The sequence below is a fragment of the Vidua chalybeata genome, chromosome 3 (assembly GCF_026979565.1).
Source record: "Vidua chalybeata isolate OUT-0048 chromosome 3, bVidCha1 merged haplotype, whole genome shotgun sequence".
Classification (NCBI taxonomy): Eukaryota; Metazoa; Chordata; class Aves; order Passeriformes; family Viduidae; genus Vidua; species Vidua chalybeata.
This window is the reverse complement of record NC_071532.1, coordinates 84,819,606-84,836,331: the sequence shown is the minus strand read 5'-3', so window position 1 is coordinate 84,836,331 and position 16,726 is coordinate 84,819,606. Positions and strand designations below refer to the sequence as shown.

At 37.9% G+C, this 16,726-nt stretch overlaps 1 protein-coding gene across 2 annotated transcripts in view; it reads right to left on the bottom strand.

Annotated features, from left to right (window-relative positions):
* LMBRD1 (LMBR1 domain containing 1) overlaps positions 1-16,726 on the bottom strand; it is a 65,277-nt gene that overhangs the window by 27,038 nt on the left and 21,513 nt on the right. For both annotated transcript variants that reach the window (XM_053939216.1, XM_053939217.1), the window contains exon 7: positions 15,339-15,412. In XM_053939216.1, the coding sequence (XP_053795191.1) occupies positions 15,339-15,412 (74 nt within the window). The remainder of the gene's footprint in view (positions 1-15,338; positions 15,413-16,726) is intronic.

Sequence of the window (16,726 nt, the reverse complement as noted above, 5' to 3'; positions counted from 1 at the left end):
CCACTGCAAAGTCTACCACTAAACCATGTCCCTAAGGGCCATGTCTACAAGTCTTTTCAATACTTCCAGAAGTTTGAAGAGCAGTTTTCTAGATGTTCACAGAAATACCACTCCCTCCTTCAAACACAACTTACGTTTCCTACTGAGAACAGATCTAACACAAATGCTAATGTGTTAAAAATGTCACCATACATGCTGTCATATGAGTTTTCTGTCCACAAGATACAATTTGACCTGCTCAGAAACCTACTTTGACATACTGAAGCCTCATGCACTGAACCCAGAGCAAGGCACTGTCCATTTTTTTATTTTATTTTTGAATATGCCATAACTTAGCCTGGACTTGATAACAGTCTAAAGCGAGAGCTGACACACATTTATAGACAATCTCCTTTGAGAGTATTAAGCCACTTTGCCACCCACAAGGCTGCAGATATTGTCTACCTAGACTTCAGCAAAGCCTTCAACACCATATCCCATAGCATTCTCTTTGAAAAGCCAGCAGCCCAGAGCTTGGACAGGAGCACTCTTTGCTGGGTTAAGAACTGGCTGGATGGCTGGGCCCCAAGAGTTGTGGTGAATGGTGCTGCATCCAGCTGGCAGCCAGTCACCAGTGGTGTCCCCCAGAGATTTGTGCCTTTATTAATGATCTGGGTGAGGGGAGTTAGTCTACCATTAGCAAATTTACAGATGACAAGTTGGGGGAGAGCATTCATCCACTGGAGGGTATGAGGGCTCTGCAGAGGGACCTGGAAAGGCTGGATTGATGGGCCCAATCCAGTGATATGAGGTTTAACAACACCAGGTTCCAGGTCCTGCACTTTGGCCACAACGAACCCCTGCAGTGCTACAGCCTGTGGACAGAGTGACTGGACAGTGGCCAGGCAGAAAGGGACCTCGGGGTACTGATGGACAGCCAGCTGAACATGAGCCAGCATGTGCCCAAGTGGCCCAGAAGGCCAACATCATCCTGGCCTGTGTCAGCAACAGCGCGGCCAGCAGGACCAGGCAGTGATTCTTCCCCAGTACTCGGCAGTGGTGAGGCTGCACCTTGAGTGCTGTGTCCAGTTCTGGGTCCCCAATTTAGGAAGGATGTTGAGGTGCTGGAGCAAGTCTTGGGAAGGGCAAGAAGGATGGTGAAGGGTCTGGAACATAAGTCTGATGAGGAGCATCTGAGGGAACTGGGGTTGTTTATCCTGGAGAAAAGGAGATTCAGGGGAGATCTTATCTCCCTCTACAGCTCCCTAAAAGGAGGCTGTAGCCAGGTGGGGGTTGGCCTCTTCTCCCAGGCCACCAGTGACAAGACAAGAGGACACAGTCTTAAACCACACCAGGAGCAGTTTAATTTGGACATAAGGAAGAATTTCTTCACAGAAAGGGTGATGGGGCCTTGGAATGGGCTGCCCAGGGAGGTGGTAGAGTGACCATGCCTGGAGGTGGTTAAGGAAAGACTGGATGTGGCACTTGGTGCCATGGTCTAGTCAACAAGGTGGTATTAGGGCATAGGTTGGACTTGATCTCAAAGGTCTTCTCCAACCTAGCTGATTCTGTGATTCTGTAAAAAGCACTGTCCCACAATCTCTTGTCTAGGCCAAATAAAAAATTTGCTCAGCTTTTATTTATGGGTTGCTCTCTGCAACTTTGTAATCATGTCTACAAGCTTTCATTGGAACCTCTATAGTTTACCTGTTTCATGAACTAGGGGACCAAAACCAGACAGTTTCCAGATGTGGCTTTGGAAGTGCCAAGTACAATGGGAATGTCTACGCTCTTGCTGAGGCAATCACTGGACACTGTCTGTATTTCTGCTGCAAGGCACACTGCTGTATCATAATCACCTTGCTGCCCACTAGGACTTCCAGGTCATTTCCAGCAGAACCATCTCCCAGCTCATCAGACCCCAGCACTAACTGTTGCTTGCAATAAACCACCTTAATATCTGCTAAACCTGATGTCATTCTTGTTGGCCCAGTCCTTCCATCTGTCAATGTCTGCATGGTGGCTCTTTGTTCTATCTACTTCTCCCAGTCTGACATATTTCTCAAACTATAGGATCACTCAACCCCATCACCCAGAACATTTGTGAGGACTAAATAGTACTGGGTCCATATTGACCCCAACAAGCTCACTCAGGTCAGCTAGAAGCATAACTACAGAATTCAGGGGACATGTGAACACCATACAACATCACCAACTAGAAAGTAGGTTGCAACTTATCTGAGGTCCCTCTCTGGAACATAAAACATCTCTAGCCAGTGCCAGTATGCAGAAACACGTAAGAGATTACTATGACAATGTGCCTAAACAACTTTACAAACCCGAGCTTAGAAGTAATTAGATTTCAACATCTGAGGTTTCCACCTGTTCTTCAAACAGCTAACATATCAATTAACATAGCAAATATTCATTCTATGAAACAGTTAAGAAATAAAATCCAGGGCTTTAAAGCTTAGTCTAAGTATCTACAAAGAAAAATACAAGTCTCAAAGTGATGTATTTTTTTGCTGTTTTTGAAAATGTGAACTACATACTCGAACATCAAACTTGCTCCAGTGATAAGGGTTGTCTAAAGTCCGTCCCCAAATACAAAAGATGCTAATAGTAAGATGATTATGCAAGTAAGGCTCCCATCATCACTGTAAAAAAAGGACACATTGATCCTTCAAGATAACAATATACAGAATGAAGGACAGAAAAATGAGTCATCTCATGTGACATGTCATAGGATTGAACAGAAGCTGTATTAGTTCTTTTTCAGGGCTGCATTTCCCTTCAGGCTGATAAAGAAGTTCAAAGCTGCCCTGGACAAAGTTTTAATCCCCTGGGTTAGTACAAGTGTTAAATTATTCAAGGGCTATCATTTTAGGCATCTGCAACTTAACAAGCAAACAATGTATTGAGGATAGCAAAGGAAAACAGACCAAAGATGTACACTGCAGCCAAGAGAGGGCTTAGTCCTGAAACAAACTGTGGGTTAAAAGTTTGGAATATGAATAAAAACATATCAAAATAGCCTTGAAAGCAATTAACACAAGTTAATTTATGTACATGAGTTTATATAAAACAAGTAATTAATTTTTGACATATTTATACCAATGAAACATCAGATTCCATGACTTATTTTTAGACAAATTTTTGGTTTAGAATTGTTTAGTCAAATAAGAGAGATTGTACCAAACAGTAAAACCAGATATCTGAATGTAATAGTCAATTACAGTATACATGTAGTTTTGTAACATAGGTTCTTCAAAATGAACTGAGTCTGGTACTAAACACAAAGTGTTCAGGCTGGTATGTGATAACACATGTTGCAAGGATAGGTCTCTAAGGCCTTAGGCTCTATCTCTGCTCTTGCCTGGATGCCAGATCAGCGTCATTGAAACCACATTTTTGAGTAGAAAAAAAAAAATCTAAATTTATAGTTAAATTTATAGTTAAACCAGCTTATTTTAGAGATGTCTCTCCTCTCTTGAATCATCACAAGTGCTCAACACAAGAGATCACCACTATCATTTAGCTTAATGGCTGGAAAGCCAAATCCTAAGAGCTCACTACCTATTCATTACAAGTTAGAAGCATCATCCATGAGCAGTTGTCTTGTTCTCATTTAAGTTTCTGTCCACAGGCATCTCTGAATAGCTGAAGTTTTTACTTACAGACTTTTTGAAGCATAATGCCTTCTATTCTAAAGGATGAGAAGAAAAACACAGAACTTACTGCAACAGAAAACCCAGCTTCCTAATCCTATTAGAACAGTCTAAACAAAGCCTTAGAGACTCCTGTCTTAATTGTTACTCATGGAAGCAGTAGTTCAGTCAGACAGTAATTTGAAAATAAATCCATCTACAGCAGGAGCCTGTAACTCCCATGAATGACACAAATAAATCAGTACCTTTATGCAGTACCAGTTGGCACTGAAGAGGAGCAAGAAACATGCTCTACCCGTAATCTAAGCATGCCACTGAACTCAAACTCCATGCTCCAGACAGAGCATTAAACACCTTCTGAAAAGCAAATTAGACACAATGCTTATGTAGTTTATTCTCCACTTCTCCCAAGTCCCTTTCCTTCTCATCCTGCAGCAGATTCAGTAACTCTCGTGTCATTAACAGTTAGATTTAGAAGGAGGAGTTGCTGTTCTGATTCTTAGTCTCTTGCAGACTCAGCATGTTACAACACTTGAGACTTGCCACACTCACATAACCCATGGCCAGATAAGAGAAGTCTTATGCTGATAATAGTCACTCAGAAATAGAAAGCAGAACATTAAGTAAAGCTGCAACAAGCTGTAAAATCATGTTTTACTGAAGTTGTTGCATCAAGCAACTATTTCAGGGATAAATTCTTGAGTATTAAAAAGATACAGAAAGATTTTCCACTGGAAACCATATCCTCTAGTGTAAGATTTATAAATTGCACAAACTCTGAAAGAATATCACCTAAAAGGAGTATTAAGGTAGGAACACCTAATCATCAACCACATCAGCCATAAGTACATAGATCCGCTGAGAGTAAGACAGGAGACCCCATTAAAACTAATACAGTAAATTACTTGAAGCTGAACACCACTAAAAGCCTGAAGCCATCGGGCATTATAATTTAACTGGAAGTTATGTGTCACTTTCTAATCTGCTATGTTCAGCTAACAAGATACGGCCAAATGATTAACCTGTGGCCCAAACAAGATAATGTCTTCTTGTTAGAGGAAGGACAGAACAAGTAAATTTTTTCTCATCAGCTTGGTGCACAACCAGAATTAAAGCTGAATAAATGAAATGAAAACTAAGAAAAGTTTAACAGCTTTTTCTGATTAAAGATTTTTAAGAAATAAACTTGTGATTTCAATAAATTATCAAAAAGTACTTGTGTAGCGTATCAGAAAGACTTCCTACTCCATTTATTATTAGGGGTCTATATATCATGCAAATGGCTTTAAAGTGGTTATCACTGAGGTTTTTAAAAGATGTCTAGTTTTGGGCAAGAAATGTAGAAATGAATATTGACAAACATTTCTTTCACAGCAGTGCCCTCTAGCGAAGTCACATAAAAAAGCCAAATTAAAAAGAACTCTGATAACCACCATATAAGAGATATTAAATGTTCTCAGCTTTAAAGATACAAATATTCAAAGTCCTAATTTCTTACAGCAGCTTATTTCAATACTTCACCTCAAAGTGTGACCATGAAAGACAAAAATGGTCAGTTCTACCAACTAGACTGACAAAAATGCATCTATATTCAATTTAGAAACAGTTAAACTTCTAAAATATATGCAGTATTTAAGAAATACAGTCAAGTATGAGAATTTTCTTCAATACAGATGCCCCAGTTAAAAATCCCCTCCATTTAAATAATTGTTTGGATATAGAAGATGCTTTTATATACTAGTAGCCTAATTAGTTTTTTATTTGAATTATGCTCTAACCACAAGGGAAGTCACAGGATACCTTTTACCCTTCACAACAATTGACACAATTCAGTTGCTTATATTGAACAGTGTCCTATGGATACAAGGCATTCTTGCCAGCACTGCTTCTGACTGAGCACATTTGGTCAGTCCAATTAAATAGCCTCAAGGGAGGTGCACTTTCAGGTGTCACACCAACACAAGCAACACTGAGTTAGTGTAAGAGGAACTGGGACTCCACTTGGATTGAAACTGTACCTTCTCTGTGCACAGTTCTCCTGGAAAGTAATCTGACCTTCCAAGGACTTATTACCTGCTTTCTTCTAAAGACATGTCTCCCATCTCTGACTACCTACTCATACTACCATTCAAAAATAAAAATTGGAATTCAAGAACCTTATGTCCAAAACATCATTAAGCATAGCAAATAGTGACAGCAGTTCTTCCCTTAAATTATGAGGGGTAAAGGAGAAAACCTAATAAATGCATCTGAAGACTGCAAACTCTCATTTGACAGGTGGCTATTAAAAAAAAAAATCTAAAAATCTCATGCCATACCACCTCAAAAGTCATTCAACATGTTATCTGGTGAAAACTCTGTTTTTCATGGGAGGTTTTAGCATCCAGTCTTCAGTTGCTATGAGAGAATATAACTTTTGAATAACATTATTGTAAAAACATCTCAAAGCATGGAGCAGATTTACCAAACAGAACAGGTAGGTTCACTATGCCAATTCTTGTATGATCTGCAGTACTCAACATGAATCTTGCACTACACTTGTTTCTCCATTTCTCTATTCTTAATCCCTACAGAATCCTGCTATACATTCACCTTCATTTCTCATAACAGTGTTTTCTCTCCACCATACAGACTCATTATTTGTCAGTATTTAAGTGGACAAAAAAATGCTGTCAAGGTTTCCAAGATACAGAAGCCAAATACAACAGGCTCTATACTACAGCTGTTCTACTAGACACTGTGAACTTGTGCTTGCTGGGCAAAACATCTGTGAAAGAGTTAACTCTGCTTCAGTTATACTACTGGCCATAATTATTTTGCCTAGCTGTCATCTTCTATACTGCTCAATCAGGATTAGAAAGGCATTAACAACCAAAAGATTAATCTACTTTCCAATTCTAAAATTTTAAAGTACAAAACTATAATTTATCCACCAGTTTAATATCTGCAGTTTTCTAACAGGGTAGTGCAAATCAAGTGGTTAAAACAACCATCAAACTGGTTTGTTATTTTGGTTATTTATTACTTCATAGAGAAGTGAACATAATTAAAGAATTACATTTCTATTTCAGAATTGGCATTGAAGTGATTAAATAGTAATGACCATGAATGCTACTAACATCTCAATTTCTTAATAGCTGTTTGGCGTCTGCTTAAAATAATATCACTAGTGAATGAGTGTTTTTAAGGTTAGACAGATTTTAAAAGGTTTTAAGCTCTTTGGTTGTTAATAACGTCAACTGTGGAAAAGTAAACCATAATCCGGACAAAACTTAGGTGTGAAAAGGTCATCACATTTGTGAGTAGACAAGCTAAGCTTTCTAACATTTCTTTTTTCAGGACAGAGAAGAAAAAATGAGCATTTTATAGTTCCATAAGAAATCAAATAATGCTTAGTAAATATTTGGAAAAATTACAAAGCCAACTATTATCATCCTTCAAGGACATGCTAAGTGAGATGCACAAGATCACTCAAAAATTAATCTGCCTATCATTGTATGAGCAACTCATTATTCTGTCTCGAATTCAAATAGCAATCTGGAGCTGACAACAACTATTGTTTTTAAAACCTAAGGCCATGTAGAACCATTTCAGTGCAAAACACATTAATGAAAAAAGAGATACAAGCTACATCATCTGTGAAACTGTTTCAAACTCTTCCCCCAGCCAAAACCAGCATAGCACTGCAGGCCTAATTTATCGTTTTCTTGTTACTATTCCATACTTAGAGACATGGAAAGTTTTCAGTATAAATCATCAAGGCCATGGATTTGCAGAGCCCCCCTGAAGGTCACATTTTACAAAACCATGTTAAGTATCAAGCATTGTACTTCAGTACTATACATTACATAATGCCAAAAGTGTAGACTTTGCTAAAGCTTGAAACCAGAAAAGCAACTACCAGATAAGGATTATGTTGAGAATTGAGACATATCAAGACAAAGGTCTCAATCATGCTGTTCATTTAAACATTGTATGTACTTGAGAAAATGAAATATGTTTATGCTCTTGCCAGTAATATTAAGGTATCAAGTGAACATTTGTGGACTTCATCTACATTATTCACCTACACTATTTTATTTTTTCCCCTTAAAAAGTTAAAAACTTGGCATACACAAGTTGCATCTTTTTTGTCCCCTCCTAGTCTTCCAAACAGTCAATCAACATCAAGAAAATATTATTCTTTGGTGTATTCAGCAGGGAAATCCAACATGAAGTATTAGTATTACATTCTAAAAAGACATACTAAAAAATACCAGCTCAAACTCAGTCAAAAGAAACATAACTGCAACTTTTATATTTTTACATCCTTTTACAAAAGGAAGCAACTTTGCTTTTCATCCAACCAAGTTGCAAAATTACAAGATAAAGGAAAAAGAAATTTGCATTACTTAGATTAAGGATAGGTATTAAGTTTGGTTGTTCCTGTATTCTGAATTGGCAGTCTCCCTTTCACTTACCCAATGAGCTTCTGAAAATTACCACCTATCAAAGTACTTCAAAGTTATTACTATCTTCTGACAGAATAATCTTGCACGAGTTAGCAGTTAACACATAACTAACTTATTTTCTGACATTGCACCGTTTTTCAACAAAGTGCCCAGCACACTTTTTGAAACACTAGCTGTACAGAAGTGAATAAATCATAGTAAGAATCTCTAACAAATCTTTCCTTTTTTTTTCCCCACAAATTAACAACTGTGATGGAATAAATAGTTGTCCAACATGAGCTAAATAAGGTTCTAAGAGTAAAACCAGTATTGTAGAAAAAATTAATCCAATAAAGAACCAATCTTATTGTCAATCACTGTCCCCTCAACCGTTTCATAGGCTAGACCCAAGCTTAAAGAGAAGCCACCTCTCACACCATGAGGTACAACACAGTGTGACCCATTGGTACCACTGTAAACCCTGCAGACCCACACAGCAGAATGCCTGAGGTTTGGAGGGACTCTGGAGGTCATGAGGTCCAACAGCTCTGCCCAAGCAGGGTCTCCTAGAGCTGCTTGTCCAGGACCACATAGGATCACATACATATGGCTCCTCAGTATTTCTACTTTCTCTAAGCAACCTGTGCCAGTGGTCAGACACCTTCACAGTGTTTCAGCTTGTGCCCTCTGCCTCTGGTCCCATTCCTAGGTACCAGTGAACACAGCCTGGCTCCATTCTCTTCATACTGTTCCTTCAGATGTTTGTACATGTTGATAAGACTTCTCCTAAGTCGTCTTTTTGTCTTGGCTGACAGTCCTGGCTCCTTCTTCATAAGAGGAAAGTGACTTTATTATCTTTGCAGGCCTTCACCAGTTTCCCTTCTATAGCTCCATCTGTCTCATACTGAGAAGACCAGAACTCCAGATGTGGCTTCACCAAGGCTGAGAATAAAGGCAGAGTCATGAACAACCTGCTGGCAATACTCATCCTAAGTGCACTTCAGGATACCTTCTCTGCAGCAAGAGTACATTTCTGGCTCATGGTTAACTTGGTGTCCACCAGAACTCCCAGGTCCTTGTTAGAGCTGCTTTTCTCCTGGGTGGTCCCCCTGGATATGCACACATTTATTCCTCCTCAGCTTTGCATGTTCACTTGCTGAATTTGATTATGTTCCTGTCAGCCCATTTCTCCAGCCTAGCAAGGTCCTTCTGGATAGCTCCAATATAAACTCCAGAGGGTATTCTCCCAGTTCTGTGTCAAGTCTGCTGAGGGTTCTCCCCCATCATCCTGATCATTAAGGAAAAGGTTGAACAGGACTGGAACCAGTATCAATCCCTGGCATATACCACAAGTGACTGCCCTCCAACTAGACCTCATGCCACTGATCACCATCCATTGGGCCTAGATATTCAGTCAATTTTCAATTCACTATCTGCTCATCCAGCCCATATTTCACAAGCTTCTCTATGAGGATCTTTTGGGAGAGGCTCAACATGAGCTAGATGTACATTTTCCAAACATGGTGAAGCCACATCACCAACAAAGGATGTTGTTAGCCTGTTACAGCAGTACAGTAGACTGTGAAGAGCTGAAGGCTGACATGGGAAGTATTACTCTGAAAACAGCTTAGCTCAAAAGTGTTCTTCAGAATAAAGTTTTTGAAGCTTCAGAATTAAGTGCTATGCAGATCTGTCCATAAACTTGCTTCCAGAATTTTGAATTATGTTTAAAAATTGTACTGTAGAAATATGAGTAAGATCTAGGGGCAGCACTAACTTAAACTGTTATACACAGTTAGAAAGAAGTCATGCTGTTGAAAAACATTCTGGTTGACCACACATCTAATTGATTTTTGGTTTCTTTGGTCCTAACCTATATGCTTGCTACAGTCCAAGCTTTTGGGCAATTTAGACAATTCAGCTCTGTGCCCACATCTTAAAAAAGTAAGTATCTTAGGAAGAATAACTGCTCATTGGAATGACCATTAAAAAAAAAACCAACACAAAGTTAAAAAAGCAAAAGTTTATAGGGCAAATGTAAGGAAGCAAATTGATAATTTACTGTTATGGACTTTTTAATAAGGTGAGACACTTGACAAATACAACAAAGATGTCTGTTTTAGATTATTGTTACACACTACTGCCAAAATGCCTAGCCTCATACTAGACACCTCTGATCTTGTTTTGCAATCAAGTGGTAGAGAAGCTCTTTTTTTGTAGAATGCCAATACTACTGGAAAAAGGTTCTGACTCAAAAACCACAGAGCTCACAGCCAGACATCTTTATAGCCCAGAGAAATCACTGTTGCCACATTCTGCAGGACTGTCCCAAATATCACCATATGGAAAACTAAACAGAACAAACCAATTTATGTTCAATTTAAAGTGTGGAGTTAAAATCCTCTAAATACTCCTTTTACTCCTTAATCATCTTCCTTGCAGCTCACCTTCTCATTTGAATGACATGGTGTTAAGAAATACCATAAAGCATTTACTTTACTCCTTTATTCAAATATTAGCTCTGGACTCCTGAAGATATCTCCTAACAAGCATGAAACTTGAATTAAAATCTAATTCTTATAATAATTATTGCTTTTTAGTAGGTACCAAGTACATACATAATCTTCTGTACTACATTATCAATGAAAATAGTTGCGAATTTTCTCACTGACCTTTTTTTGGAAAAGCAACTTTTGCACTAACTCCTTAAGCTGGTAATTTCCATGCTAATACCCTCCCCAGTGATTTACCTTAAGGGATGAGATGCTTTCAGGATCAGTATTTATTACTAAAACCTCACAAAGCTTTTAACTAGTATTTCACAGAAATTGAGGAGATCAGGAACTTTTCATACCAAAGAAGTTTTATTTCTTTGGCAATTTCAATTTTAATGGTGTATTTCATCCTACCCCATTCAGATGCTGGGGAAAAGCTCACAACTCAAATGCAAAACTCTGCATTTTCCCTCAAATTGTAAGAAAAGCTCTTCTCTGTATGTATCACTTGATCACATTTACTGTGATTTTGATGTTTGAAGCCATAGAAAATGGAACCCAGCAATCTAATATAATGACAACCCCACTGAACTGTAGCATTACCTATGTATGTATCATAGCCAGTAACACAAGTGCTCAGTTATCCACAAATCTGGAACAGCACGATGTTTCAATTTATGTTGTCCCTCAACTGTCACCTTCACCCCCAAATCCTAACATATCAAATGCTACAACACAGGATGATCTGATAAGAATTCTGTTCTTCATTGCATTAACAGGTCACCATGTACTTCAGAGTAATGTATCAAACCAATCAGGGCCTTGAGAGGCCCCAAACACTGGATTGATGCTTAAAAATAGGTTTTAACTAGATTAGTCCTTGGAGTAAATTTGTTAGTTCCATAATTTAAACTGCAGCCATCTACAATCTCCATTTACAGTAACACCACCCTGCTGTATTCCTCCGCCTGTGGAAGCAGGAGGATATGCTTTGCTAAAGGAAGCCTAGGCACACACACATGCTGAAGTGAGCTTTTGCCCTCTATTTCTACTCAAATTCAAGGCTAGCTGCTGACTGTGCCAAAGCCTTTTCCCCCCAACTTCTCACATTATTGTATATTACCACAACACAAATTCAATTCTAAAGCAGCCATAATCTAATTCTTCATACTGAAGGCCACACAAACCAGTACTGTTAACACACATTTAACTAACTGTAGAATGAATAAATTGCACTGCCAGGGACTTTAATAAAATCATTGATTCATCTATTTCATTGTTTCTTCCACAAGTAACACTTTAAGATGAAATCAGTCAACCGCAGTCACAGCACTCCTATTTATTTTTATTGTTTTGTGTTACAGTAGGCATTCAATGTAAAACCATTTTTAATTAGGTATGCAGGGATTTGCTAACATATTACTTATTACAATACAACCTTTATTAGATAAGCATTTAGCACAGATTTTTTTCTTTACTGTGAATGAGTAAATAGAAGACCAGATATACCTGTTCTCAATTGTCCTTTAGCAATAGAATAGCAAACTCTGGCACTGAAACAGGCTGAGGATATGCAGAAGTCAGGGGAAAATCAAAAATTTTCAGTTACATCTATACTACAAATCCTCAACTCTTCACCGTGTAAACCACATATCTGAGATCACCACCATTCAGAGACACAGGAACTCAGATACCACACATGGTGTCCCCATCTATTCTTTTTACCATCACCTACTAAGCATTTGTGGAAAATGTTGAAATAGGTCTTTGTTCTTGTGTTCACTCTTATGTAATAATATTCTCTTTCTGTGCTTAAAATCAACAACTAACACCAATGATCAAAGAGTGGTTTGATGACTAAGCACAAAGATCTCCCACCTTTGGAACAATCTGATAGGCAGCAGAAGGCTACCTGAAAAACAAAGACTTGTCTGTGCACTCATGTCTGTCTCATCTAGAGGTGATTTTTATACAAGGCTAATATAGCAAAAATAAATCACCCCACAATACAAAGACATGCGAAACTACCACAAGAAAACAGACACTCCCTCCCAGAATTGTGTTCTCCTGCTCTGAAGTAGAGCGAGTGGAGTAATCTAAACTAGCAAAGACAGACTACACTCTGAGCCAACCTCCCCCTGAACTTTAGGCAAGTGCAACAGGCCAGAAACTTTTCATTACTGAAGCAATTTTTGCATTATGTTATACCACTGGGGTAAGTTTAGCCTATGCTGTTGCAGATAAAATAGCTTAAATATGGAAGCCTGACCATCACTGCTGGTGGGAAAGGTGTTATGAAAGCTCTAGAGCACAAAGAAAACACTGTTCCAACTTGGAGAACAGACCTTCTAATAGGTGTTTTTCACTGTCTGTGACACATTTGTACCTCAGTCCACCCATATATCAAAGCCAGCTCACTGTTTCAGCTTAAGATTCTAAAACTGCCTGCAAACAGTGACAAAAAACTCACATCAGACATAGATAACAACCCACTCCTGTGTGAGCTTGTGCCCAAAACTTCCGTAAAATAGCTCCTCCATTTCTCCCACCCTCCCTTATCACCTACTGTAAAACAGAACAGATAGTTCCAGAAGGATGAAATACAGCAGTTAAAAATAAAGGAAATCAATTTCACACTTCAGGTATTTGCATAGACAGCTAAGTTGAAGTTTACAAAGCAACAAATTAGTCCAGAAGTCTTAGTAATTAAGGCATTCAGATAAGAGTTCTCATGCCTGATGTTTCACTTCATTTATCACTCAGTATTTGTTTAAGTTGTAAATACAGTGACACTAAAGCAACTATATTGAAGATTTAGGTATTGTCTTCATCTGAGAAAACAGAGACAACACAGAACACTGAAGTTATTGAACATGGATTTCGAGGTTCAGCTAGTGTTGAGGACAGAAGCATACTGTGATACTCAGCTAAATGGTGCCTACAACCAGTATGGGTTCAAAAATAAGTAGGCAATAACATTGGAAGTAGGAAATATTAACAGTAAATTGAAAAAAAAATCCAAGAATCACATAATCATTAAGGTTGGAAAAGACCTCCAAGATCATCAAGCCCAACTTTTGATGGAATACCACCATGCCCATTAAACCATATCACAAAGTGCCACATCTGCTAAGGTTTTTGTTATAAATTGTTTATGTTTCAGTCAGGAATAAAGTTGCTTTTTTTTTTCATAAAATCACATTTTAGATGTTTACTAACAGGTATAAAAACCATACTTTGTTGTTTGAACAAAACACTGATACTCTCTCCCAGCTAAGGAGTTTTTTCTTTTGTTAGTATCATGGCTAAAATAACACTATATGTGTTCTTCAGCAATCTGAACAAGAAAATAATCTTTTCCTCCATAATTAAGGGAAACTAATTAAAATTTGGCACATTATTCCAGGCTAAGTGGAGGTCTAGATCTTTTTTGACCATCACATGATCCAGATGTCAGCAAGATAGCCTGAATAATTTAATGACCCATGTCACTTTAAGAAAAGGCTTAAAGTAATAAATTTTATATCATCTTGGTCAGATTAAAGCACTTTGTCAATGGGGCTGAGAGCAATTCAGCTCACCTACAATACCCACGAGTTGATCCACCCAGCAGTTGCTCTCCTATCTACTACACAGACCCTGATGGCCACTAAGCTGTCAGGGTTCTGACATATCTGTGAACTTGTACTGAACTGCCTTCCATAATTCTGCTCTAACTTACACCAGTTGGAGAGACAGAAAATCATTAGCTATACTTGTTACTCATTTAAGAGTCTAAAGGCAGTATTTCGTAAGCACCTTTCCCCCTTCCCTCTTTCTTAAGTCCTTTTTCAAGTTTTATATTTTTATAGTTTGCCTGAAACAGACACCTCCTTGGGTACCAATGCTTCAAAATAATTTACTGCATAAGCTATTGCTACAAAGGCACTTAGAATTCACTAGCAAAGCTACATGGGAAGAACTATGTTAGAGCCAGGTTCCAATGGAAGAAAACATTATATTAGCAAGGACATGAACTTAAAGATAAAAACCTGTCAGAAAAACAGTAATTTCTGAGAAACTTTAAAGCTTTGTCTGTTATCAGCCAGTTATCTTAAGCTTTTAAGCTTCTTCTTTGTTGCAAAATTTTACCTTGACAACAAATTAAAACATGTAGCATTACAAACACACTGATTATTCACTGAATGAAGAAACAGAACACATTGGGAAAGCAAATGACCACAAGCATTAAATATCAGCCAAAGTCAGTAAGTTACAACAGTTCCTTTTCTTTGTACATAAAAGCAAGAGTCAAGCAGTTAAATTAACGCAGCCTTAATCATAACATTTACAGTTGGTTACAGTATGAACCCTTCCAAATCCCTCTCAGAAAGAAATGCAGTACTTAAGCTCCATATCAACTTTAGGTTATGCCACAGTTCAATGAATAAAAAAAGTGCAACATTTAATTCTCTGTATCAGGGTGGAGAAATAAAGGCTTAAGAGCAAGGAATGTCAGTGACTGTGTTACAAGTCATAAGTAATGTGACATCCCCTTGCATAAACACATCAAAATGAAGTCTGATCTCTCCTCAGTACTAAAACAGTGGTCCTTAAATTTGTAGCAAAAAGTTAGAACTTGGGATGAATGTTTCAAATCATGAAAACCCAGAGCTAAAGATACTGCTGAATCTTTTTAGGATGACAAGTTTCCCACACAGGTAGAGCCAGTGATAACCACAAGTATCATGAAGGTAAAAATCTGAAAACGTTGCATAACAACTTACTGTGTAAGTGATAGCTGCCAACATTCCAATCACAGTCAAGGAACTAATGGAAAACGAAAGTGCAGTCAAGCCATCTGCAAAAAAAAAAAAAAAAAAGAACCTGTTGAAAATACAGTAGATGTATAAGAACATTTCTTCCTAAATTAGTTTCCAGAAGAGATTTCATCATGAGAAAGATGAAAAAGATTAAAACATAGTTACCAGTTGTTATAACTCAAATGAAAAACTCACCTAAAAGAGCTTTTTGACCACAGCAGATCTTTATCCCAAATTGCAGGACTCAGGACAGACTCTTGTCATTTTCACAAGCTCACAGAAGTTATATTGACTCTAATGGTTGAAAAGGCACTAAAGAACTTGCTCCCATAGCTGTCTAATACTTCTTCAAGACTTATTTATGGCCTCCCCAGAGTGCTGTGGTAATTTGTAAGACTTTCATGTGCATTCTAGATGGTTCATCTTAGTTTTGTTTGCTATCACCTGATTTCTCCTACTAATATCATTATCCAGAATCACACAAGCTTCCTTTAAGCAACCAAAAAAATCCTCAGCTTCACTCAATGTATATACAGACCAACAAACTGGAAAAAGTTCAGGGGACTATAGAATTACTGTAGCCTCATAACTCTAGTAATTTAAAGAGATAGTAAAAGAGTGACCAAATAAAAAAGCATTTAACTCTCTAAAACCTTCTGCATAATTCTTCAAAACAGGTCTGTCCCTAACCTCACCACGCAAGACATCACAAGTGGCTTTGGTTACTTAGTAACATTGAAACTTATAGGAAATTACAGAAATTAATCTTCAGCAAACAATTTCATGTTTGTGTTCAGTCATAACCAGAGTTCGTTTTCCCCCATGTCCTCCCTTCTAGTTAGATCAAGAATTTACAGTAACTTTTATTTCTACTCACAAGATACACCAGCCTGTTTCCATTCATTAGCTCGTTTCCATTCTTACTCACTGAACATAGCACTAAGTTGCAAACTGAGAAATCATAACCTTCCCCTATCAGAAGCTGCACCACTCTTCTGACCAACCCTACAGGCCTCCTTCCAAAACCACCAAAAACTAATAGAATAGCACAACCAAATCCAACTTCACTGCTCAAATCTCTCCTTTACTATTTTTGCTAGATAATATCAAACAACTTTACCAGAGCTAAAAGCAATATGTTCCTGTGTTTCAAATACTACAGCTATGTATAAAACATTTTAAAAAAAGAAAAGAAAAACTCCAAAACCCCACAAAAATAAACCTAGCACTATTTTTCCTTTAGTAGCTGTGAAAATTTGAGTTGTTTTTGAAGTTTAGGGGAGAAAAATGTCCACATGAGTGGCCCCTATTTGTAACATATCACACTGTATTTGATGATCCTCCTGTACAAG